The following is a 27,383-nucleotide window of genomic DNA, read 5'->3' on the forward strand; positions in this document are numbered from 1 at the left end:
CGATTCGGTTTTCATGCCTTGCTTATAAAACACAGAGGAGAGCGCGGCACAAACTCACGCTTTCTGACGTCTCAGTTGGTGTAACTCCACTGGGGGTTTAGAGTATTTATTTTTCCCACATTAATTGCACACGTGTCTAGTACAATCATGTGGGTTTTTTTATTAATACAGTGTATACTGTTTTCCTGATTTACCCTGAAAGAATGGAAGTGAAATGTGACAACATGCCCCATAGGTGGAGTAACAAGCAAATGACAGCTTAAAATGTTATTTGATATGATCAAAAAAATATCCAAAATATTGAAATATATCCAAAACATATCCTAAAATATAAACTAAAATATTTTGTCAATAAAATACAATTATTAACTTTTTGAAATAATGGCATTCTGAAAACAAACTCATTGCTAATACAGCTATACAGTTAAAACAGAATACTGATGAATCCTTTCTGAGCATTGACTCTCCTTATTTACCCTTTTCTCACGGTTTCTCGAAATAATTCATAAACCTATAGAATATAACAGCGTAGTTCTAATAGGGGCTGATTGTAACGCAGCGTTATAACGCATCTTCTGCTGCTAGATCAGCATTAAAGAACGATCTGTTCAATTCTGGGGATTGTAGTCTTTCATCCCCATGAGACAACAATACATTTTCTGTCTTTCCTCAGTCTAGAAGGCACCAAATTAAAAATTATTTCACATTTCTACTACATTAATGACCCAGATTAAATACAGATGCATCTTCCCAGCGCTGAAGGACCCCTTTAACACCAGCTAAATGATCTCCCAATGGGGTGAAATAAATAAGATTATTTATCTTATTTTAAGCAAAAACTCTTCATTTTGAGTTATTTTTCCCAAAACAAGACAATTACTTTGCTTGTCAAGTAAATGTTCCTTAATGTAAGAATTTTTTGATATTTTGACTAGATACAAGACACAAATACTGAGTAAGAAGAGCATTTTTGCAGTGAGCATTAGCTTCTTCTCGGTCAGTAGCACACTCGAGATTGTGGACCGGGATTCAGAAAGCCAACAGAAACAGAAGTTCATTTTTGACTCATCATTTACATTGGCAAAGGAATCATGGAAAATCCCAGGAAAGCTGAAGTTGATGCCATGAAAGGCCAGAAAGCGCTGGAATCCACTCACTGCACAACTGATGCACAGACAAACAGATCAACACACACACACACACACACACACACACACACACACACACAAATATACACACACACACACACACACACACACACACACACACACACACACACACACACACGCACACACAACTGAACGGAAACTGAACGGAAGAATGGAAGGAAAATGGGAACCGACTGAGGTATTATGGAACCGGAGTGACAGTTTTCAGGAAAGTTCTTGTCAAATATTCATTCCACAACATGCTTGTAAAATAATACACAGTTTAAAACCAGACACAGAGTACAGTGATGAAAACTGGCAGGACCTCTGAGAGCTGCTCTGCTGTGATTGGTCAGAAGGCAAGAGCTCATTATCATATCCGATGAACAACACCAACCAAACTCTTCCACTCTTAGAGACGACTACAGTGAGTGAGGGCGGGGCTTAGAGACGCTGTTCAGCCAATCAGGACCAGAGCGGGCATTAATTACAGTGAGGGCGGGGCTAAGAGACACTGTTCAGCCAATCAGGACCAGAGTGGGCATTAATTACAGTGAGGGCAAACACTCGTCTGCTTAATTCTAGACACACCGATCAGGTGTAGAGCGCTATAAAAGCAGCAGGTGAGTTCATCAGCACAATGGAAGAGTCAGAGAAAGAGTAAGATGAGGAGGAGAACAAGGAGAACGAGGAGAATGAGGAGGACAAGTCAATCATTCAATCAGTGAGTCAGCGAATCAGTCAATCGGTCAGTCAGTGAGTCAGTGAATCAGTCAGTCGGTCAGTCAGTGAGTCAGTGAATCAGTCAGTCGGTCAGTCAGTGAGTCAGTGAATCAGTCAATCGGTCAGTCAGTGAGTCAGTGAATCAGTCAGTCGGTCAGTCAGTGAGTCAGTGAATCAGTCAGAGAATCAGTCAGTGAATCAGTGAGTCAGTCAATCAGTCAATCGGTCAGTCAGTCAATCAGTGAGTCAGTCAATCAGTGAGTCAGTGAGTCAGTCAGTCAATCAGTGAGTCAGTCAATCAGTGAGTCAGTGAGTCAGTCAATCAGTGAGTCGGTGAGTCAGTGAGTCAGTCAATCAGTCAATCGGTCAATCAGTCAATCAGTCAATCAGTGAGTCAGTAAGTCAGTGAGTCAGTCAATCAGTGAGTCGGTGAGTCAGTGAGTCAGTCAATCGGTCAATCAGTCAGTCAGTCAATCAGTGAGTCAGTCAATCAGTGAGTCGGTGAGTCAGTGAGTCAGTAAGTCAGTGAATCAGTGAGTCAGTGAGTCAGTCAATCAGTGAGTCAGTGAGTCAGTCAATCAGTGAGTCAGTGAGTCAGTGAGTCAGTCAATCAGTGAGTCAGTGAGTCAGTCAATCAGTGAGTCAGTCAATCAGTGAGTCAGTGAGTCAGTCAATCAGTGAGTCAGTGAGTCAGTCAATCAGTGAGTCGGTGAGTCAGTGAGTCAGTGAGTCAATCAATCAGTCAATTGGTCAATCAGTCAATCGGTCAATCAGTCAGTCAGTCAATCAGCGAGTCAATCAGTGAGTCAATCGGTCAATCAGTCAGTCAGTCAATCAGTGAGTCATTCAATCAATGAGTCAGCGAATCAGTGAGTCAGTGAATCAGTGAGTGGAACTCCAGAACTAGATTTGTGATCAGATCATTTAGACTGGCTTTGTGAAAAGATTGTTTGAAAAGATCTGGCACAAAAGAAAAATGAGTTCACAAATCAGTCATAAATGCTTCTCTTGTGAAGTTTCATAAACACGTTAAAAAGATGAATAATGCCTCGCTTTTGTTCCGTTCCTCACATTAATATATCTTATGATTCCCAAACCCCTGTTCTGTGGCATCACTGAAACCCCATATGGGGATCTTCCTGACACCTTTGAAGGGTCATGTGACTCTGAAGACTGGAGTAATGATGGTAAACTCAGCTCAGATCACAGGAATAAATCACACTTTACTATATATTCACACAGAGAACAGATGATCTACACTGGAGGAAAATTATTTACTGGAGTTTAGATTAATGAGACTCTTTCAGAAACACTACAAAAACTCAAACTTTTGAATGTCCAACGAATGGAGTCACAGAGTAATCCCTGTGTCGTCAGCTCAATAAAACCGTGTTCATCCCCTGGAGTAAATGTAGATTAGCTCTCACAGGAGACTCCAAGCCTTGTAAACAGTGTCATTAACATCGCATGGGGATGTGCTGTTCCTCGCACATTAAATCCTGGACAATTATGATCTGACAGGCATTCCACTGGGCTCAGCAGAGGACGGCTGAAGGCCTTTTGCTTTGAGCGGAGCTTGAACTTTCCTCAGGATTTGCCTCTTAAACCCTCTGAATGAATCCCTGCGGCGGGAGTTTATGATGCTGGCTGGTAAACATTTTACCTCATGAAGGAAGGATGTGATAATGAGACTTAGGCTGTGCTAGCAAGACTTTGCTGGATGTGATGTGTGTATGAATGCCTTTACTGAGTGAGGTGTGGACCGTCTGCTCTACACACAGACATTAACCGTATCTTAAAGGCCAAACGGGGCTTTCTCCATTAAGCTTTTAACAGCCTAATCAAGATAGCGGGAAGCCGTGATTAGCGGCTCAAACGTGTTTGGGTTTGGAGAGAGCGGAGTAAAGGCCGAGAAACTCAAACGCTGGAGCTGGGTCAGAATAATGATGATATAAACTGCCGTGCACTGCAAAAAATGCTTTGCTTACTTAGTATTTTTGCCTTATTTCCAGTCAAAATTTAAAAAAATTCTTACATTAAGAATAGACAAGCAAAAGTATTTGTCATGTTTTGGGAAAAATAACTCTAAATGAAGAGAGTTTTTGCTTAAAATAAGATAAATAATCTGCCAATGGGGTGAGAAAAATAATCTTGTTTTAAGATTTTTTAGATGTTAGGATATAGAAACGAGACACAAATACTAATGTGGTCACTCAGTGTCCAAACGGACAGAATATGAGCGCATTATCTCCATTATATTACTTTAAAACCGAAAATGAGACGGCAAGTAAAACTGAAATAAAGCAGGATTGACTCTTTAGTGATGGATTGAAGTGAACGGCCAGGATTAGATCTGAACATTCACAGGAAAGGTGCTGTTGTTTTAATCACCCAATTTACTAAAGAAATTGTGCAAATTCGGCAAACACACGGGACATTTCAGCGTCAATAGCCAACAATACACTGTGTGGGTCAGAATTATACATTTCACTTATGACAAAAATCATTAGGATATTAAGATCATGTTCCATGAAGATATTTAGTAAATGTCCTACCGTAAATATATCGACCATGTATTATTAACAGTAATATGCATTGCTGAGGACTTCATCTGGAGAACTTTAAAGCAGATATTCTCAATATTTAGATGTTTTTGCTCAGATTGCAGATGTTCAAATATTGTCCTAACAAACCACAGAGATTATTTATTCAGCTTTCAGACGATTGACCCTGATGACTGGTTTTGTGGTCCAGGGTCACATATAACACTCATCTCAGATCTTCATTCACACAGAGAGGAGGCATGTTTGTGCTGAAGGAAGGACATGGGCTTTATTAAATATGTAATAAAGACCCGTTCACACTAACGATAACGACACATGATTGATATCACTGGAATCACGATTCAAATAAACAGAATATAATAACTGTGATAAACAGAATGATATTGAGTGCTGATTTAGTTATTGGCATAGTCATGGATCTGACCATGAATCAGCGAATTGATTCATGATTCGGATCGCCAATGCCTCGTGATTTCAGCAGTTTGACACGCGATCCGAATCATGAGTCGATTCGCTGATTCATAACCGTTTGAATCTTTATTTGAGGATTGAACACAAACGCGGAAGAGAAGCCAATGCTGAATAAAGTCGTAGTTTTTGTTATTTTTGGACCCAAATGTATTTTGGATGCTTCAAGAGACTCTAATTAACCCACTGATGTCTCATATGGACTACTGTGATGATGTTTTTATTCCCTTTCTGGACATGGACAGTATAGTGTGCATACACTTGCATACGCTCTCGGACTAAATATAAAATATCTTAAACTGTGTGTGAAGATGAACGGAGGTCTGACGGGTGTGGAGCGACATTAGGGAGAGGAGTTAATGACACACATTTCATCTGTGGGTGAACTAACCCTTTAATGAAGTAGGTTAATGCCGGAATAAACAACCCGATCACACATAAATGCGTATAAATAGTACGAGTGTGCAATGTCGTGGAATGTATACGCCAAAACTCATTTTGGCGTGCAAATGATACGCTGTTTTTCGCGTGCATATGATACGCACTTTATGGCGTATATATGACACGCGCTTGGGTAGGTTTAGGGTGGTGGGGTGGGGGGTTCGTATGTATAATACGCCATAAAATGCGTATCAAATGCACGCGAAAAACAGCGTATCATATGCACGCCAAAATGAGTTTTGGCGTATACATTCCACGACATTGCACACTCGTACTATTTATACGCATTTTTGTGAGAATACCCTGGAATAACAGGGTCTGTTTAGTGAATTCAGTATTTACATAAGGGGGCAATATCATATGATTTTATATAATGTGCATCATATAAAAATATCCGATTTTTAGTAAAAAAGGAGGAATGAATGTTCACCATTAGGCAGATCATATGAAATCATTGAATTAGCCAAAAAATTCATCAAAACACAATATTGTCACGCCAGGAGGTTGTGTTTCATTAGACATGCACAAAAATATACTTTTACTAATGTAAGTGGCCTTTAAACACTAAACGAATGAGTCAGCAGTCAGAGAAACCTTTATATTCGCCATCAAACCCATCCTGGGCTCATTGATGCATCTGTTCATTATCATTAAACATTCCTGTCGTTTACTTCACTTCCCTCATGTTTAACTCTCTCAGTGTGGACTTGTGTTGTGTTCTGCCCGTGCCGCTGTACGGCTCCGGAAGCTCATGTCCTGCCTTTGTTGGCAGAGCTAAAAACATGGACACCCCTGACCGAGACCTGCTATTGTCCAGAGCTGGCCAGATCTTTCCATTGGCTCATTTCAGCAAGTGCACAACAGCAGTTATGGGTTCCATACGCAGTTCAAAGTCAGCAGAAAGGTTTTATCACTGCACATCACTGTGTTAATAATCCAGAGTCAGAATAACTAGACCAATGGCTTATTTTCCAAAAGTCACATCTTTTCCTCCTGTTCACACAGATGATGATTACAGAGGCAGACTGTGGACTAATAAAGACTCATCAGGGGTTCAAGAGCTAAAACTCTATTATTGTTTAATTTTCCCATAAAGCAGCATTCTCCCCTAAAACTGATCAGGCAGACCAAATCATAAGTCGTAGAGACCTGAAACTTTGCGGGCTGGTAGTACTCACAGTCCCTAAGAGAGACACCAAATCTCGACCCAATCGGCCTGACGGGGGCGCTACAGTGCTCAAAAGTACAGAAGGGCTCATAACGCCTAACCTGGAGTACCTGAAATTGTCGGGTATTTTGGATTTTTAAAATCAATCAATCAATCAACTTTATTTATATAGCGCTTTTACAATCACGATTGTGTCAAAGCAGCTTCAGTGTTAAACAGGACAATACTGCAGCAGAATTAGATTTGGCTCTACAGTCGTTCTGGAGTAAACAGTGATGTTATCAGCTTATTTTAATTTATCATAGAGAGACAATGCTGGCAGATCAGGATTATAGTTTATAGAATTAAATAAGACCTAATTCATACATTTTATTTGTATATTTAGTTGAATAACTCTGATCATAATGTTAGTGTCCCCAACTGAGCAAGCCAAGCCAAAGGCGACCAAAGGAACCGAAACTCCATTAGGGCATGATGGAGAAAAATAAACCTTAGAGAAACCAGACTCAGTTCTCCTCTGGCCTATTAACACACAGTGGAGGATTATTATTCTGGACACCGCACAGGTCAGAGGTCAGATTAGATTGGAATATTCAAATTTTGTCACATGCCTGTCCTGTCTTGTGTGCACATGTGGGTTTTGTCATGTCTCCGGTCTACTGTCAACCCCGCCCTTCTTGTTATCTGATTATTGGTTTATTTGCCCCACCTGTTCTCCCTCATTATCTGCCTTGTTGGTTCCCTTTACGATCCTTGTGTAATGTCTGCGTCTTCCGTCCTCCCCGTGATTCTGTTGGTTTGTTTAAGTTTGTATTTATATTATTCTATTATGTGTTTTTCCCCCTCGTGGGTTGTTGTTTTGAGTTTATGTTTTATTTTATAATAAATGATCATTTTCTGCACTTGAGTCCTCGCACCCTTTTCCATTGTATGTGACGTGACAGAAGGATCCAACCCTACAATGAGGACTCAGCAGAGAAGTTCTCCCTCGGTTCCAGTTCCGGGGGTCCCGAGTCCGGGAATCCCGAGTCCAGACATGGCCTGGAGGGCCGTAATGGGAGGGTTTGTGTTGGCAGTCCTGTATGCTTGGGAGAAGCACAGGGTGTCATCCACCACTCCGGTGGTCCCAGTTCCGGTGGATCGTGTTCCGGTGGTCCCTGTGCCGGTGGATCGTGTGCCGGTGGTCCCTGTGCCGGCGGATCGTGTTCCGGTGGTCCCTGTGCCGGCGGATCGTGTTCCGGTGGTCCCTGTGCCGGTGGTCCCTGTGCCGGTGGTCCCTGTGCCGGTTGATCGTGCTCCGGTGGTCCCTGTGCCGGTGGATCGTACTCTGGTGGTCCCTGTGCCGGTGGATCGTGCTCCGGTGGTCCCTGTGCCGGTGGATCGTGCTCCGGTGGTCCCTGTGCCGGTGGATCGTGTTCCGGTGGTCCCTGTGCCGGTGGATCGTGTTCCGGTGGTCCCTGTGCCGGTGGACTCCGTTCCGGTGGTCCCTGTGCCGGTGGACTCCGTTCCGGTGGTCCCGAGTCCGGAAACGGCCTGGAGGGCTGTGATGGGATGCTTTGTGGTGGCAGTCCTGCATGCGTGGAAGGAGCACAGGGCTTTATCCGAAGCCCCGGAGGCAGTTCCGGTGGTCTCAGTTCCGGTGGATCGTGTGCCGGTGGTCCCAGTTCCGGCGGCTCGTGTTCCGGTGGTCCCTGTGCCGGTGGATCGTGTTCCGGTGGTCCCTGTGCCGGTGGATCGTGTTCCGGTGGTCCCAGTTCCGGCAGATCATGTTTCGGTGGTCCCAATGCCGGCAGATCGTATTCCGGTGGTCCCAGTGCCGGTGGATACTGCTGGACTGGAGAAGTTTCCCCAACGCCCTGCCTGCGCTGCTGAGGCGTCCTGCTCTCCCTGCGCCGCTGAGGCGTCCTGCTCTCCGTGCGCCGCTGAGGCGTCCTGCTCTCCGTGCGCCGCTGAGGCGTCCTGCTCTCCGTGCGCCGCTGAGGCGTCCTGCTCTCCGTGGGCCGCTGAGGCGTCCTGCTCTCCGTGCGCCGCTGAGGCGTCCTGCTCTCCGTGCGCCGCTGAGGCGTCCTGCTCTCCGTGCGCCGCTGAGGCGTCCTGCTCTCCGTGCGCCGCTGAGGCGTCCTGCTCTCCGTGCGCCGCTGAGGCGTCCTGCTCTCCCTGCGCCGCTGAGGCGTCCTGCTCTCACCGCACCTCCCTGGCGCCCCCTGCACTGACCGCACCACCCAGGAGTCCTGCTCTCACCGCGCCGCCCTGGCCGCCTGAACTCTGCGGGCCGCCTGAACTCGGTGGGCCTCCCGACCTCGGCGGGCCGTCCTGGCCATTCGAACTTTGTGTGCCACCATGGCCTCCTGAACTTTTTGTTTTCCCCATGTTTCCCTTGTTGACCCCTCCCTTGTCTGTTCCTTCCTTGTTTGTTTCCCCTGTCCCGCCCTGGTCTGTCCCTCCCGTGCCCCCCTGGTCTGTCCCTCCCGTGCCCCCCTGGTCTGTCCCTCCCGTGCCCCCCTGGTCTGTCCCTCCCGTCCCGCCCTGGTCTGTCCCTCCCGTCCCGCCCTGGTCTGTCCCTCCCGTCCCGCCCTGGTCTGTCCCTCCCGTCCCTAGTGGAGCGTCTGGTAGCCGCTCCTGTCACATGCCTGTCCTGTCTTGTGTGCACATGTGGGTTTTGTCATGTCTCCGGTCTACTGTCAACCCCGCCCTTCTTGTTATCTGATTATTGGTTTATTTGCCCCACCTGTTCTCCCTCATTATCTGCCTTGTTTGTTCCCTTTATAATCTCCTTGTGTTTGTCAGTCTGTGTTGGATCCTTGTGTAATGTCTGCGTCTTCCGTCCTCCCCGTGATTCTGTTGGTTTGTTTAAGTTTGTATTTATATTATTCTATTATGTGTTTTTCCCCCTCGTGGGTTGTTGTTTTGAGTTTATGTTTTATTTTATAATAAATGATCATTTTCTGCACTTGAGTCCTCGCACCCTTTTCCATTGTATGTGACGTGACAAATTTTCAGGGTATCACGGAAGAGACGGATTTATTTAGGATGGGGCGTCGATTACACAAGAGTATGAATACATGAAAGATCGGAATTATTGCGCCGAAGACGGGTTTTGAGCATGTCGTGCCAGTGAGGCAAATTCGGATAAAACCTACTTTTGCGAACTAGTCCTACGTTTTTGTCCTGATTGGAACCAAAGCAGTGCCGATTGTCAGGAGTCTGAATGTCGAAACTTTGGTTCACGGTCCCTAAGGGCCGCCAGAACATGTGAAGTGGGAGGAGCCACTTTTACTAAATTGGCTATAAGTCATGAATGGAAAGAGATATTTTCCCCAAACTCAGCACACATATGTAAGAGCTCATCTGTGGTCGTGTGAAAAAGAACGAAGTGACTGGTCACTTGGTGGTGCTATAAAAAAACATGAAAATGGCTATAACTACTTCACTGTTAGTCCGTTTGACTTGATGTGGTGCTATAACTGTCCAAAAACCTTTAAAAACATTTTTTCCTTAGTAAATTGCCTGTAAATAGTATTTTCCATCTAAGTGGTTGCATGCTTATAAAACAAAATATATTTTTACGTATGTTTGATAATACTAGATATTAAAGCATATTGTGTTCCCTTGGAGCTTGGGAGGGTTCAGTTTGAGCTGATGTTTTACACCATCATCACTGTCCTCATCAGAGCTCATTTCAGCACATTCAACATCTGCCATTCGTCATCTCAAACACATCCTCAAACTCCTTTTCAACATCTTTAAAATCATTATTTTGATCTCTGACCGCTTCTTCACCTACACTCTTAGCAGAAAAGCTTCTATCGGCGCTATGTATTTGGAACCCCTAAAATATTCTATATAGAAGTATAGTTGAGTATTCTCCAAATAATCTTTTGTGCTAATACGGTTCTATAATGACAATAAAGAACCCTTTTGGCTCTTAAAAAGGGTCCTATATAGAACACTACAAAAAATGAATTTCTTATTTAGTATTTTTGTCTTGTTTCTAGTCTAAATATCTACACATCCTTACATTAAGACACAATTACTAGACAAGCAAAAATAACTCAAAATTAAGAGAGTTTTTCCTTAAAATAAGCAAAAAAAACTGCAAATGGGGTAATTAAAATAATGTTGTTTTAAGATTATTTTACATACCCCAAATTATTTTAAGCAAAAACTCTCTTCATTTTAGAGTTATTTTTTCCCCAAAAAAGACAATACATTTTGCTTGTCTAGTAAATACTTCTTGTTTTAAGATTTTTTAGATGTTTGGACTAGAAACAAGAACGTTTTCTTCTAAGAGTGTAGATCGAGTGAATATTGCTGATGATCCTTCCTACTCTTTTGTTTTCTGCCTGCTGTGACTTTGAGTGAAACATCACTTCATCATTGTGTATCCGACATCGCCACCTTGTGGAATAAAGGTGAAGTGCACTTTTTCAGTCATCAAAGACTCAATTATTGTTGTGCAGAAAAATATATTTGCACTGTTACACACCCCGGGTCGCTAGTGACCCTATACAAATCTTTACAAAACATGAATAGGAAAACAGGTACTTTTTAATATTTTTTTCTTGTTATATTGTTTATAATTAATTGATTGAGTAATACTAAGATATTTGGTGTCTAACTTTAAAAAATGATTGAGGAGGAGTGTGAATAAAGTCCCAGGTCACTGAAGACCCGATGTAAGCATTTAAGGGTTAAAGGTGTCATAAAATGTGTTGGAAGCAATGTAAAATCCTTCACAGAAATGTCACTGCAGGCACGTTTTTCCAGTGAGCCTAGGTTGAAATAAAGTTTCTCTCTATCTGAAAACACTCAATCATCTCTTTTACTAAACACTCAACCTTGTAAGGGGAAAAATGCCAAATAAAGAATAATGCCTTGAACAACCAGCTGAAAAGGAGCATTCGATTTAATAGCTAAGAAGTATTCTTATACTATCTGTATAGTATGCTCCAAATAGTGTCTCTTTTTAAACATGTATTCACCCATCTATAGTTCCCCGCGGTCAGCAGGCGCTCCATCTACTCAGACAGCTCTATGTCAAACGCACACAATGGGGACGTGTTTTTCTAGCGCTGGGATGAGCCGTGGAACATCCAGTCACGCTTTCCTGTTTTGGTTTGTGTCTCATTGGTGCTCTGCTTTCATTCCTGCCCGGATGGCAAATATTCCTCATCCCGGGGAACATTCCTGTTGTCGTGACATAATAGGAAAAGCAGCACAAACACTCTCCATCATCTACTCTCAAGGAAAAATGAGAGCTGGAATACTGAATGTCATAGATCAAGAGCATCTCTAATGGGATGGCATATAATATACAGGTCTGTTATGAAGTGGACTTGCTCTATCTCTGCTGGGATTATACACCACAGCCTATCTGTCCAGGGAAGGATCCAGTGATCCGTGTGTGTGTGTGTGTGTGTGTGTGTGTGTGTGTGTGTGTGTGTGTGTGTGTGTGTGTGTGTGTGTGTGTGTGTGTGTGTGTGTGTGTGTGTGAGTGTGTGTGTGTGTGTGTGAGAAGAAGGATGGCTGGGATTGCTCAGCGACGGATGATAAACAGGCACCATGTCTTCTTCAGAGGCCTTGAACATATCGCAGCTTAATACGGTCATCCTGTTCTACAACCACAAATCAGCCCTGAAACGCTCATTTACATTCCATTAGGGAACGTTGCTTTATTAAAATGCATTGATTTGATTTAATTGATGAAACACATGCGCTGTGTGTTTGAGAGTGAAGCGTGTTCGTTTACACACCAGCGGCTGGATTTACACACTTCAGCAAGAGTCACGATAACTCGCATTACAAACAAAACCTGATCAAACGTGTCATCATCTAGTGCTCACTTAAAATTAATCTTTAAAAAACATGAATAATTTAATAACACTGTTAAATGATGCACTGTAAAAAAAAAAAAAAAAAGGTAAATGACTGGTTGGAAATAGGTAAAATTTAACTAAAATATCTTAATTCAAATAAAATGCAAAAACAATATTTTTACAGATATTTACATTAAATGGTTTATTGAAAAACCCTGTTTTTCTTTGTTTAAATTAAGTTATTGTACTTTAATTTTACATTTTTTAGCTGCCAGTCATTTGACTATTTATTTTTTACGGTTTGATTTTACAGTGTAAATATAAAACTAATAAGATTTACTTTTAAAATTACAAAGAATCATGTTAAATTGTTAGTATGGACATAAACCTTTAATATGATGAGCTAAATATTTTATTTGCAGATTATTTTTGTAATTTTACATAGTTTTAAACGTAATTTAAAATAACAATAAAATACTGCAAAAAAATTAATTTCTGTAAAATTATTATTATTTTTTATTCACTGGTCGAACTGAAGCCAAAGCTGTGTGGCGATTGATTTCACTTCGTAAGTTTAATTTTAAACCATTTAATAAATTTAAAAGCGTAAATGATGTGAAATAACGCGTCAGAAACAGCTGACGATAGACGGTTAAACTGTTGGCGTCCATGTTTAGTTCACAGCTGGTCACTGGTTATCATCTCTATAAACCGATATCATTTCAGGACCGACTCTATCACACACATATTAAAGGATCGGCTCCCATGTCTGAATGCTGTTGTCAATCTGAAAGCGGTGAGTTGTGCCAATGTATGAGCTGAAGAAAGGCCGTTTGGAGTGAGCCCCGTGAACACACACCAGTAGACCCGAGCGTCTCTCTCAGTCCCCAGCCAGAGAAGGAAAGGATGAGACGGCTTTTCCCATTCCTGTTTGGACACTGATGCACATTTCCTTTGATGGAGTTTTATCCGTCGCCTAATAATTTCCAGAAATTGGAGGCAGACGTGTCAGAATGGAGGAAGAAAAATCTCCTCACGCTGTCAATGCGAACCCTTCAAATAACACAACGTCATAAAACACACACATCTGACTGAACGCCACACACACCGCTGGGCAAACACACCCAGACGGACAACACTGGAGAATATGAGGAAATCACATCACCTCAATACTAGTGCCTTAAGAATAGGAAAAATACAGACACGAGATTATGTTCTCTTCACAAATGGGGATCTCGATCTTCTCCAAAGGGAAGAGTAAAGCCAAAGAATACGCGGAAGTCATTCAATGATAATGTAGGAGCTTATCAGGCTGATTACTTTCCCCTTCAGCTCATTAAATTACGGAAAGAAGCCCTTCAGGAAACCACCGCTAGAACACAAACACAGTGAAACTAAATACAAGTCTTCTGTTTACGCTGGACATTAGCATTTCTAATGTTATGAATACAAACGAATGTAATTGAATCATCACTGGAAGGTTATAGCCACCACAGACAGTAACACTTTCATAATAAAGGCTTTATATATCACCATTAGACTGCTTTATTCTTCTTAATAACTCTTTACAGATTATAGCACTTTCTCTGAGTTCTCTACAGATTAGGCACTCCTAGAAACAAAACTTCGGTAACACTTTATTTCAAGCTCAGTTATTAGCTATTAACTAGTGTCTTATGATCATGCGTATTCCTATGATATTGTCTGTTTATTAGCACTTCTAAAGCTCATATTAATGCCTTATTCTGCATGAGCTTATTCTACATCCCTTAATCTGACCCAATACCTAAACTTAAACGCTACAAAAACTACCTTACTAACTATTAATAAGCAGTAAATTAGGAGTTTATTGGGGCAGAAGTCGGAGTTAATAGTGAATATGTGCTCCCCGTACTGAAGTGATACCGAAACTTCTTTACTGGCATTAGTGATGTCCGGTTCGCAAACGAATCATTCTTTTTAACCGGATCTTTATAGTGAACCGGTCGAACCAGTTCACCAAATAGAACTGAATCGTTCTAAACGGTTCACGTCTCAAATCAGCGCTGATCCCACAAGTTACTGTAGTTATTAACTTTCTGACATGAGTGACAGTCTCTCCAACTAGAAATAAACTAATATCTCGAAGTAGATGCTGTAACTCCAGTCGTTAGCTGAAGTGAGACATGTTTAGCTGAGAGATCTGATGGACTCACGAGCCGCTGATACTGAGCATGCGGTTCTCAGATCCTCGGATCAGCACTACAGAATCGAAACCATTTCGGTCGGACACGTTCGATACTGAGAACCGATGAGCCGATGAGCTGCGCATGCGTGTTATTTGTTCAGATCCAAATACAGGTTAAGTGTCTAAAACTAATCACGTTTGGAAACATCACAAAGCTGTCTCATCACTGTATTATTTTAAAGTTTGGAAACATTGGATTGTAAAACGGTCAAATTAAGCATTCATTTGTTTTATCAATAATGCATGATATTTTCAGGAACAGCTTTTATCTTATTTAATTTCTAAGTCGATACACATTTTAAAATTTAATCAAAACAGTAGGTTTGATATCAGACATATTCAGCAGTTCGCAGCTCAGCACACACACACACACACACACACACACACACACACACACACACACACACACACACACACACACTGATACAGCGGTTCTCGAGTCAGATCGACCGGGTTGTGGGTCGATCTTTCGGATCACCGGTACAGATTGGGGAACCGTTTCTATCGGACACGTTCGATCTTTCGGACAAGTTCGAATCCAAGGACCGGTGAGCGGAGATTCTGAGGATGCGTGATAGCGTCGTAACCGAACTGTTTCTCTCGGACTGGGACAGCCGATGCTGATAATACATGAGCACGGGTGAACTGAGGATTTGTGTAAGTATTATGTCAATGTAAGTTTATTTAATCTGTGTAAAACATCAGTGTTTGCACGACAGTGGCTGTATTGAGTGCTGTTGCAAAACACAAATGAAAAAATTTATCCAAGATGATGATGATGTCAATAATAATTATTACTATACTAAGTTTTGATTACTATACTTTATATGAATGTGTTTTGAATGTATTTTCATCCGCTGGGATGATAGAAATGACCTCATTACGTAAAGACATAAAAGAACCGGTGATCCAGTTTTTTTAACCGGATCATTGAAACGAACTGTCCGAAAGAACCGGTTCGCGGAAAAGAACCGAACTTCCCATCACTAACTGGCATCGATGCTTCCAAGAACCTTCCACATTCATGGAAAATATTCTTCACACTAAGCAAAGCACATTTCTTTTACGAACTGATCCCTGGAAGGATCTTTGAGGAACCGAAAATGGTATATTTTGGATCTTTATTTTTAATATTTTTTAATAACTGGGTCATTTGACCAATCACCGCAGTTCAGCGTCACGCAAAGGAAAGGGTTTTTGAAAAAAAACCTTTGGGAGTCATTGAGCAAATAAGGTATAAAAAAATGCATATTTTAAGATAATGAAAGTGTTTTTTACATGTGTGTAAACCTGTTGTTGGCGACTCTTTATAGGAACCTTTGAAATGCCATAATAGGGGCCCTTTAGGAATCTCTTGATTAACCAGGCGACACCGGGTCAAACTATCTATATAGATGTATTGGTTGGAGGACATGTTGAAATGGAAACAAGGTGATGACGACATATAGGCCCTAAATGCCAAAGCAGGAAATCTGATCAGGACTCGGAGAGAACGACAAAACCCCAGAGAGTCAACTAGATGTTGCCTTTAACAGTACAGTAGGAGATATTCAGTCGAGATCTCTGGCTCGAGCCTCAACATCTCAGGTTTGTTTTCTAAAAGAGCTGGGTCAAGCTTTCAAATGTTTTAAGACAATTTTTCAACAGTAGGATCCATTACAGGAGGTCGGCCCCCATTGCTGCGGTTCATACAAGCTGTCAGCATCCACACTGAAGTTCAGGAGATACGAATACAAGCTAAACAAGACCAGAGGAACACAACTTCAGGAAATCAAAGCCCTGGATAACACCAACAAAACTCTCAATCTGCATCTAGTGTGCCTTGAGCCAGGCTAACGTTCGGTCGGTGTGATTTAAAGAGCTCTAAAGACATCGAGAGGGAAACGGCGTTTGAATCCAAGGCGATTTTACTGTATGAGCCAACATTAAAGAAGAGAGGTCAAGCAGCCAAATCAAACTCTGGACACAGCAAGAGGCCGAGCGCTGTTAGAGACGTGACGTTTGTGCATCAAACAAACATTAGCATTAGAGAAGCAGCTGCTTTAGATCTCACGATACATTCAGAAGGGTCGTTTCTGTGGCAACCGCTCTATTTCCTTTGTGTTTACAGCTGGGGCTGGAAATATTTGTCCCAAATCAGTCCGTCTGCTGGCCGAGCTCTGCACAATGATCCATCCTTATACATCACATTTGAGTTACAGAAGATCTCCGGAGAGAAATCTCTAAAAGAGTTCTAAACCTGCATGACCTTGTTTTAAAGAATGATTTATGTCCACTTTCAGTATAATTTGTTAATTTTTCTGATAGTTACCCCTTTAGTCCCCAAATATTACACATCGTTCTCTTATACCTACACACACTTACTTTATAGTAACATTATAATTACTGAAAGTTACGCTGTCAATTTGCTTTTATTCCACAGTACTTTCCGGGCTGTAATCTAACCCTTTACCAAAAAATCAATCTTTGAATACCTCCGATATGAAGGTGGTGACGGGTGAACATTCAGACGTTTTTTGCCTGCTCTTGGTGTAAGGAATGTCAAATTTGAGCAGAGAACTGGCGGTGTAATTGAAGCCACATCAGGCTCTTGATGAACGTAAAGCGAGCGCAGGAATGCTCTCTCTGGAAGAGAAGGAACAGCTCTGCATTATTTTACAGATGGAACACAATACAGCTTTTGTGGACATGATGTCATCCTTAGGGAAAGATTACTTGGGCTCCATCGCTTGTCATAACGGCAAATTGCTCTCTGTTTCACCCGAGCAGAGTAACTGTGCCAACTATCTGTCATTATGAGGGTAATTGAGGTAAAGAATGGGGTTTATACCCCGATGTGACCTCCAGTTCCCTCAAATAACCCTGAGCCTAACCTGCTACAGTAATGGACTGTTATCATAATCTTTTAATGTTAAAATCAACACAAAGGCACAAATGATGATGTTCATTGGGTTTTGGGAGATGTGCATCATCATCATCACGCTCAACCTCATTCAGATTGGATTCGACCATAGAACCGGCTGGATTTCTCAAAAGCAATTTCTCAAAAGTCTCATGCAATCGCAAACAACTGGGATTGTATTTCTTCTGAGTTTTGGCACCAGTGAGACACGCAGCCCTATCGTGTACATTTATTTATATAGCACCTTACAGACTACCACCGTAGTTCCAAAGTGCTGGACACTGCAGTAAAAGAGAAACCAGCAATACAACAAGACAAGACACAAATCATCCATGTACTAATCACATCACTGTTTTCTCCAGTACGGCTGTACAGCCAAATCTAATTTTGTCGCAATATTACCCTGTTTGACACTGTGAAGCTGCTTTGACACAATCGTGATTGTAAAAGCGCTATATAAATAAAGTTGATTGATTGATTGATACTAATGTACTAAAATGCCAGCGAGTACAGATATTATAAGCGGTCCTTAAAGCGATAGTTCAGCCAGAAATGATAGTGTGATGTTTAACTGCTGGGCGTCAGAGATGTAGGTGTGTGTGTGTTTCTTCAGGAGAACACAAATGAAGATTTTTAACTCAGCTGTTGCTCGTATAATGCATGTCAATGGGGTGTATTTCTATGAGAGTAAAAAACACAGACATACGAATCTATTTGAAACCCTGCTGCTCGTGGCGACACATTAATGTCTTAAGACACGAAACGATCACTTTCTGCCAGAAACACAACAGTATTTGTGTTATTTTACCTCATATCAGACGAATCTCATCTAGTGTTCCTGACACCATTACTTCCACCAAAGAAGGTCAAAATACCGGCTACCGGCGCGATCATAGAGATATATATACATCGATTCCTCATTCGACCAATCCGCACAGGCACTAATGAGGTATCTGACTAGATTGTTGAGTTCAGTTCATTTCTGTATTAGTTACGAGTAGAAGCTGGAGTTTTAATAATCATTAGTCCTGCATTACTTTAATTAGCTATAATGACGGACCACTTTTCAATAACATAATAATAATTTATTATTATTATTATTATAATAATTTATTATAATAATAATAAATTTATTATTTATTAATAAATTATAAATAATAATTTATAATTTATTATATAATATAATTATTATTAATAATTATATAGATTATTAAAGGGATAGTTCATCCAAAAAGGAAAATTCTGTCATCATTTATTCACTCTCGAGTTGCTCCTAACCTGTGTGAGTTTCTTTGTTCGGCTGAACACACAAAAAAAAAAAGATATTTGGAAGAATATTTGTAATAAAGCAGATAGAACAGCCATTGACTACCATAGTATTTTCCCCCTACTGTGGTAGTGAATGGCTGTTCAATCTGTTTTAAACATTCTGTGTAAATGACAACAAACTTTCATTTTTGGGTGAACTATCCCTTTAAGCCATTATTTAAAGGTGCAGTGTGTAGTATTTATGAGGCTCTATTTTCAGAAATGCAATAAAATATCCATAACTATGTTTTCAGTAGAGTATAAAGATCTTACATTGACCTTATTTTCAGTTGAGTTTCAGGCCGATTCACACTGCGAATCGCTCAGATCGGGACTGATTCATTAAGAAAATCAGACTCACAGGAGCGACTCGTTCACTAATCACACAATCCAGCACTAACTGTGTTCTCTGCAGCTGATATACATGAGTGGAAGACATAAGCAGGTCTAGTTTAAGTCATGAGAAGACATAAGCAGGTCTAGTTTAAGTCATGAGAGGACATGAGCAGGTCTAGTTTAAGTCATGAGAGGACATAAGCAGGTCTAGTTTAAGTCATGAGAGGACATGAGCAGGTCTAGTTTAAGCCATGAGAGGACATAAGCAGGTCTAGTTTAAGTCATGAGAGGACATGAGCAGGTCTAGTTTAAGTCATGAGAAGACATAAGCAGGTCTAGTTTAAGTCATGAGAGGACATGAGCAGGTCTAGTTTAAGTCATGAGAAGACATAAGCAGGTCTAGTTTAAGTCACGAGAGGACATGAGCAGGTCTAGTTTAAGCCATGAGAGGACATGAGCAGGTCTAGTTTAAGTCATGAGAGGACATGAGCAGGTCTAGTTTAAGTCATGAGAGGACATGAGCAGGTCTAGTTTAAGTCATGAGAAGACATAAGCAGGTCTAGTTTAAGTCATGAGAGGACATGAGCAGGTCTAGTTTAAGTCATGAGAGGACATAAGCAGGTCTAGTTTAAGTCATGAGAGGACATGAGCAGGTCTAGTTTAAGTCATGAGAAGACATGAGCAGGTCTAGTTTAAGTCATGAGAAGACATGAGCAGGTCTAGTTTAAGTCATGAGAGGACATGAGCAGGTCTAGTTTAAGTCATGAGAGGACATGAGCAGGTCTAGTTTAAGTCACGAGAGGACATGAGCAGGTCTAGTTTAAGCCATGAGAGGACATGAGCAGGTCTAGTTTAAGTCATGAGAGGACATGAGCAGGTCTAGTTTAAGTCATGAGAGGACATGAGCAGGTCTAGTTTAAGTCATGAGAGGACATGAGCAGGTCTAGTTTAAGTCATGAGAGGACATGAGCAGGTCTAGTTTAAGTCATGAGAGGACATGAGCAGGTCTAGTTTAAGTCACGAGAGGACATGAGCAGGTCTAGTTTAAGTCACGAGAGGACATGAGCAGGTCTAGTTTAAGTCATGAGAGGACATGAGCAGGTCTAGTTTAAGTCATGAGAGGACATGAGCAGGTCTAGTTTAAGTCATGAGAGGACATGAGCAGGTCTAGTTTAAGTCACGAGAGGACATGAGCAGGTCTAGTTTAAGCCATGAGAGGACATGAGCAGGTCTAGTTTAAGTCATGAGAGGACATGAGCAGGTCTAGTTTAAGTCATGAGAGGACATGAGCAGGTCTAGTTTAAGTCATGAGAGGACATGAGCAGGTCTAGTTTAAGTCATGAGAGGACATGAGCAGGTCTAGTTTAAGTCACGAGAGGACATGAGCAGGTCTAGTTTAAGCCATGAGAGGACATGAGCAGGTCTAGTTTAAGTCATGAGAGGACATGAGCAGGTCTAGTTTAAGTCACGAGAGGACATGAGCAGGTCTAGTTTAAGCCATGAGAGGACATGAGCAGGTCTAGTTTAAGTCATGAGAGGACATGAGCAGGTCTAGTTTAAGTCATGAGAGGACATAATCAGGTCTAGTTTAAGTCATGAGAAGACATAAGCAGGTCTAGTTTAAGTCATGAGAGGACATGAGCAGGTCTAGTTTAAGTCATGAGAGGACATGAGCAGGTCTAGTTTAAGCCATGAGAGGACATGAGCAGGTCTAGTTTAAGTCATGAGAGGACATAATCAGGTCTAGTTTAAGTCATGAGAAGACATAAGCAGGTCTAGTTTAAGTCATGAGAGGACATAATCAGGTCTAGTTTAAGTCACGAGAGGACATGAGCAGGTCTAGTTTAAGTCACGAGGGGACATGAGCAGGTCTAGTTTAAGTCATGAGAGGACATAAGCAGGTCTAGTTTAAGTCAAGAGAGGACATAAGCAGGTCTAGTTTAAGTCATGAGAGGACATGAGCAGGTCTAGTTTAAGTCATGAGAGGACATAAGCAGGTCTAGTTTAAGTCAAGAGAGGACATGAGCAGGTCTAGTTTAAGTCATGAGAGGACATGAGCAGGTCTAGTTTAAGTCATGAGAAGACATAAGTAGGTCTAGTTTAAGTCATGAGAGGACATAAACAGGTCTAGTTTAAGTCATGAGAGGACATGAGCAGGTCTAGGTTAAGTCATGAGAGGACATGAGCAGGTCTAGTTTAAGTCATGAGAGGACATAAGCAGGTCTAGTTTAAGTCATGAGAGGACATGAGCAGGTCTAGTTTAAGTCATGAGAGGACATGAGCAGGTCTAGTTTAAGTCATCAGAGGACATAAACAGGTCTAGTTTAAGTCATGAGAGGACATGAGCAGGTCTAGTTTAAGTCATGAGAGGACATAAGCAGGTCTAGTTTAAGTCATGAGAGGACATGAGCAGGTCTAGTTTAAGTCATGAGAGGACATAAGCAGGTCTAGTTTAAGTCATGAGAGGACATGAGCAGGTCTAGTTTAAGTCATGAGAGGACATGAGCAGGTCTAGTTTAAGTCATGAGAGGACATAAGCAGGTCTAGTTTAAGTCAAGAGAGGACATGAGCAGGTCTAGTTTAAGTCATGAGAAGACATAAGTAGGTCTAGTATAAGTCATGAGAGGACATAAGCAGGTCTAGTTTAAGTCATGAGAGGACATGAGCAGGTCTAGTTTAAGTCATGAGAAGACATAAGCAGGTCTAGTTTAAGTCATGAGAAGACATAAGTAGGTCTAGTTTAAGTCATGAGAAGACATAAGTAGGTCTAGTTTAAGTCATGAGAGGACATGAACAGGTCTAGTTTAAGTCATGAGAGGACATGAGCAGGTCTAGTTTAAGTCATGAGAGGACATGAGCAGGTCTAGTATAAGTCATGAGAGGACATGAGCAGGTCTAGTTTAAGTCATGAGAGGACATAAGCAGGTCTAGTTTAAGTCATGAGAGGACATGAGCAGGTCTAGTTTAAGTCATGAGAGGACATGAGCAGGTCTAGTTTAAGTCATGAGAGGACTTGAGCAGGTCTAGTTTAAGTCATGAGAGGACATAAGCAGGTCTAGTTTAAGTCATGAGAGGACATGAGCAGGTCTAGTTTAAGTCATGAGAAGACATAAGCAGGTCTAGTTTAAGTCATGAGAGGACATGAGCAGGTCTAGTTTAAGTCATGAGAGGACATGAGCAGGTCTAGTTTAAGTCATGAGAGGACATAAGCAGGTCTAGTTTAAGTCATGAGAGGACATGAGCAGGTCTAGTTTAAGTCATGAGACGACATGAGCAGGTCTAGTTTAAGTCATGAGAGGACATAAGCAGGTCTAGTTTAAGTCAAGAGAGGACATGAGCAGGTCTAGTTTAAGTCATGAGAAGACATAAGTAGGTCTAGTATAAGTCATGAGAGGACATGAGCAGGTCTAGTTTAAGTCATGAGAGGACATAAGCAGGTCTAGTTTAAGTCATGAGAGGACATAAGCAGGTCTAGTTTAAGTCATGAGAGGACATGAGCAGGTCTAGTTTAAGTCATGAGAGGACATAAGCAGGTCTAGTTTAAGTCATGAGAGGACATGAGCAGGTCTAGTTTAAGTCATGAGAGGACATGAGCAGGTCTAGTTTAAGTCATGAGAGGACATAAGCAGGTCTAGTTTAAGTCATGAGAAGACATAAGCAGGTCTAGTTTAAGTCATGAGAGGACATGAGCAGGCCTAGTTTAAGTCAAGAGAGGACATGAGCAGGTCTAGTTTAAGTCATGAGAAGACATAAGTAGGTCTAGTATAAGTCATGAGAGGACATGAGCAGGTCTAGTTTAAGTCATGAGAGGACATAAGCAGGTCTAGTTTAAGTCATGAGAGGACATGAGCAGGTCTAGTTTAAGTCATGAGAGGACATAAGCAGGTCTAGTTTAAGTCATGAGAGGACATGAGCAGGTCTAGTTTAAGTCATGAGAGGACATGAGCAGGTCTAGTTTAAGTCATCAGAGGACATAAACAGGTCTAGTTTAAGTCATGAGAGGACATGAGCAGGTCTAGTTTAAGTCATGAGAGGACATAAGCAGGTCTAGTTTAAGTCATGAAAAGACATAAGCAGGTCTAGTTTAAGTCATGAGAGGACATGAGCAGGTCTAGTTTAAGTCATGAGAGGACATAAGCAGGTCTAGTTTAAGTCATGAGAAGACATAAGCAGGTCTAGTTTAAGTCATGAGAGGACATGAGCAGGTCTAGTTTAAGTCATGAGAAGACATAAGCAGGTCTAGTTTAAGTCATGAGAGGACATGAGCAGGTCTAGTTTAAGTCATGAGAGGACATGAGCAGGTCTAGTTTAAGTCATGAGAGGACATAAGCAGGTCTAGTTTAAGTCATGAGAGGACATAAACAGGTCTAGTTTAAGTCATGAGAGGACACGAGCAGGTCTAGTTTAAGTCATGAGAGGACATGAGCAGGTCTAGTTTAAGTCATGAGAGGACATGAGCAGGTCTAGTTTAAGTCATGAGAGGACATGAGCAGGTCTAGTATAAGTCATGAGAAGACATAAGCAGGTCTAGTTTAAGTCACGAGAAGACATAAGCAGGTCTAGTTTAAGTCATGAGAAGACATAAGCAGGTCTAGTTTAAGTCATGAGAGGACATAAGCAGGTCTAGTTTAAGTCATGAGAGGACATAAGCAGGTCTAGTTTAAGTCATGAGAGGACATGAGCAGGTCTAGTATAAGTCATGAGAAGACATAAGCAGGTCTAGTTTAAGTCACGAGAAGACATAAGCAGGTCTAGTTTAAGTCATGAGAGGACATAAGCAGGTCTAGTTTAAGTCACGAGAGGACATAAGCAGGTCTAGTAGAAGTCATGAGAAGACATAAGCAGGTCCAGTATAAGTCACGAGAGGACATAAGCAGGTCTAGTAGAAGTCATGAGAAGACATAAGCAGGTCCAGTATAAGTCATGAGAGGACATAAGCAGGTCTAGTTTAAGTCATGAGAAGACATAAGCAGGTCTAGTTTAAGTCATGAGAAGACATAAGCAGGTCTAGTTTAAGTCATGAGAAGACATAAGCAGGTCTAGTTTAAGTCATGAGAGGACATAAGCAGGTCTAGTTTAAGTCATGAGAGGACATGAGCAGGTCTAGTATAAGTCATGAGAAGACATAAGCAGGTCTAGTTTAAGTCATGAGAAGACATGAGCAGGTTTAGTTTAAGTCATGAGAGGACATAAACAGGTCTAGTTTAAGTCATGAGAGGACATAAGCAGGTCTAGTTTAAGTCATGAGAGGACATAAACAGGTCTAGTTTAAGTCATGAGAGGACATAAGCAGGTCTAGTTTAAGTCATGAGAGGACATGAGCAGGTCTAGTTTAAGTCATGAGAGGACATGAGCAGGTCTAGTATAAGTCATGAGAGGACATGAGCAGGTCTAGTTTAAGTCATGAGAGGACATGAGCAGGTCTAGTTTAAGTCATGAGAGAACATGAGCAGGTCTAGTTTAAGTCATGAGAAGACATGAGCAGGTCTAGTTTAAGTCATGAGAGGACATGAGCAGGTCTAGTTTAAGTCATGAGAGAACATAAGCAGGTCTAGTTTAAGTCATGAGAAGACATGAGCAGGTCTAGTTTAAGTCATGAGAGGACATAAACAGGTCTAGTTTAAGTCATGAGAGGACATAAGCAGGTCTAGTTTAAGTCATGAGAGGACATAAGCAGGTCTAGTTTAAGTCATGAGAGGACATAAACAGGTCTAGTTTAAGTCATGAGAGGACATGAGCAGGTCTAGTTTAAGTCATGAGAAGACATAAGCAGGTCTAGTATAAGTCATGAGAGGACATAATCAGGTCTAGTTTAAGTCATGAGAAGACATGAGCAGGTCTAGTTTAAGTCATGAGAGAACATAAGCAGGTCTAGTTTAAGTCATCAGAGGACATAAACAGGTCTAGTTTAAGTCATGAGAGGACATGAGCAGGTCTAGTTTAAGTCATGAGAGGACATGAGCAGGTCTAGTTTAAGTCATGAGAAGACATAAGCAGGTCTAGTTTAAGTCATGAGAGGACATAAGCAGGTCTAGTTTAAGTCATGAGAGGACATGAGCAGGTCTAGTTTAAGTCATGAGAGAACATAAGCAGGTCTAGTTTAAGTCATCAGAGGACATAAACAGGTCTAGTTTAAGTCATGAGAGGACATGAGCAGGTCTAGTTTAAGTCATGAGAGGACATGAGCAGGTCTAGTTTAAGTCATGAGAGGACATGAGCAGGTCTAGTTTAAGTCATGAGAAGACATAAGCAGGTCTAGTTTAAGTCATGAGAGGACATAAGCAGGTCTAGTTTAAGTCATGAGAGGACATAAGCAGGTCTAGTTTAAGTCATGAGAGGACATAAGCAGGTCTAGTTTAAGTCATGAGAAGACATAAGCAGGTCTAGTTTAAGTCATGAGAAGACATAAGCAGGTCTAGTTTAAGTCATGAGAAGACATAAGCAGGTCTAGTTTAAGTCATGAGAAGACATAAGCAGGTCTAGTTTAAGTCATGAGAGGACATAAGCAGGTCTAGTTTAAGTCATGAGAGGACATAAGCAGGTCTAGTTTAAGTCATGAGAGGACATAAACAGGTCTAGTTTAAGTCATGAGAGGACATAAGCAGGTCTAGTTTAAGTCATGAGAGGACATGAGCAGGTCTAGTTTAAGTCATGAGAAGACATAAGCAGGTCTAGTTTAAGTCATGAGAAGACATAAACAGGTCTAGTTTAAGTCATGAGAGGACATAAGCAGGTCTAGTTTAAGTCATGAGAGGACATAAGCAGGTCTAGTTTAAGTCATGAGAAGACATAAGCAGGTCTAGTTTAAGTCATGAGAGGACATAAGCAGGTCTAGTTTAAGTCATGAGAGGACATAAGCAGGTCTAGTTTAAGTCATGAGAGGACATAAACAGGTCTAGTTTAAGTCATGAGAGGACATGAGCAGGTCTAGTTTAAGTCATGAGAAGACATAAGCAGGTCTAGTATAAGTCATGAGAGGACATGAGCAGGTCTAGTTTAAGTCATGAGAGGACATGAGCAGGTCTAGTTTAAGTCATGAGAGGACATGAGCAGGTCTAGTTTAAGTCATGAGAGGACATGAGCAGGTCTAGTTTAAGTCATGAGAGGACATAAACAGGTCTAGTTTAAGTCATGAGAGGACATGAGCAGGTCTAGTTTAAGTCATGAGAAGACATAAGCAGGTCTAGTATAAGTCATGAGAGGACATGAGCAGGTCTAGTTTAAGTCATGAGAGGACATGAGCAGGTCTAGTTTAAGTCATGAGAGGACATGAGCAGGTCTAGTTTAAGTCATGAGAGGACATGAGCAGGTCTAGTTTAAGTCATGAGAGGACATGAGCAGGTCTAGTTTAAGTCATGAGAGGACATGAGCAGGTCTAGTTTAAGTCATGAGAGGACATGAGCAGGACTGGTTTGAGCTGAAGTAGTGAGCCGTACCTGAGCTGAAGGGGTTTAGAGCGAGCGCAGGGCAGCAGAAGCAGCCGACCGTCACACAGATCCTCCAGATCCAGAATCTGCTGATCAGAAATAAAGATGAAGAAGTTTCTCAGAAGTCATGAATGAGATTTGGAAGCGCATGCACAGGTCAGTCACCTCAGCGATGAAGCTCGTGCACGAGACATGTCACGGGTGTAGAAGGTGTCCGGTCCCGTTTAGTCTCGGTGTGTGTGAGTGAGTGTGTGTGTGTGTGTATGGGTCCTCTCAGACTGAGAGCAGCTCCACGTGAACAAAGGCAGTCTCAGTCCGGACAGACTCTGAAATACGACTCCAGCTCCCACCTCCTCACACACACACACACACACACACACTCAGACGAAACCCCTCACCTCCTCACACACACACACTTCACAGGCTCTCTCGGATGAGTTCGCAGGATTCGAAAACTCACTCTCATATGTGTGTGTGAGGTCTGTCACAGCAGCGCGTGCTTCATAACACACAGTAAGGCGGTTTATTTGAGTTACAAGAGAGATATAATTATAACACACAGAGGTCCCCAAAAGACACAAAAGCGTCTTAAAATGTGTGTGCTTGCGTGCGTGCGTGCGTGCGTGTGTGTGTGTGTGTGTGTGTGCGTGTGTGTGTGTGTGTGTGTGCTGCAAAAAAAAGGCTTTTATTTTACTTATTTATTTTAGTATTCGTTTCTAGTCAACATTTCAAAAATGTCGTACATTAAGAAACATTTACTAGACAATTAAGAATTATTGTCTTGTTTTGAGATAAAATAACATAAAATTAAGAGAGTTTTGATTAAAATAAGAAAAATAATCTTGTTTTCTGTTT

The 27,383-nt window shown here is 41.6% G+C and overlaps 1 protein-coding gene across 1 annotated transcript in view; it reads right to left on the reverse strand.

Annotated features, from left to right (window-relative positions):
* col15a1a (collagen, type XV, alpha 1a) overlaps window positions 1–26,822 on the reverse strand; it is a 101,504-nt gene extending 74,682 nt beyond the window's left edge. Inside the window, exons 1-2 of the mRNA XM_067435120.1 lie at window positions 26,694–26,822; window positions 26,538–26,614 (exon numbers count right to left, since the gene is read on the reverse strand). Of these exons, the coding sequence (XP_067291221.1) occupies window positions 26,538–26,614; window positions 26,694–26,722 (106 nt within the window). The 5' untranslated portion in view covers window positions 26,723–26,822. The remainder of the gene's footprint in view (window positions 1–26,537; window positions 26,615–26,693) is intronic.
* Window positions 26,823–27,383: the final 561 nt, after the last annotated feature.

This window comes from Pseudorasbora parva, chromosome 24, assembly GCF_024679245.1.
Source record: "Pseudorasbora parva isolate DD20220531a chromosome 24, ASM2467924v1, whole genome shotgun sequence".
Classification (NCBI taxonomy): Eukaryota; Metazoa; Chordata; class Actinopteri; order Cypriniformes; family Gobionidae; genus Pseudorasbora; species Pseudorasbora parva.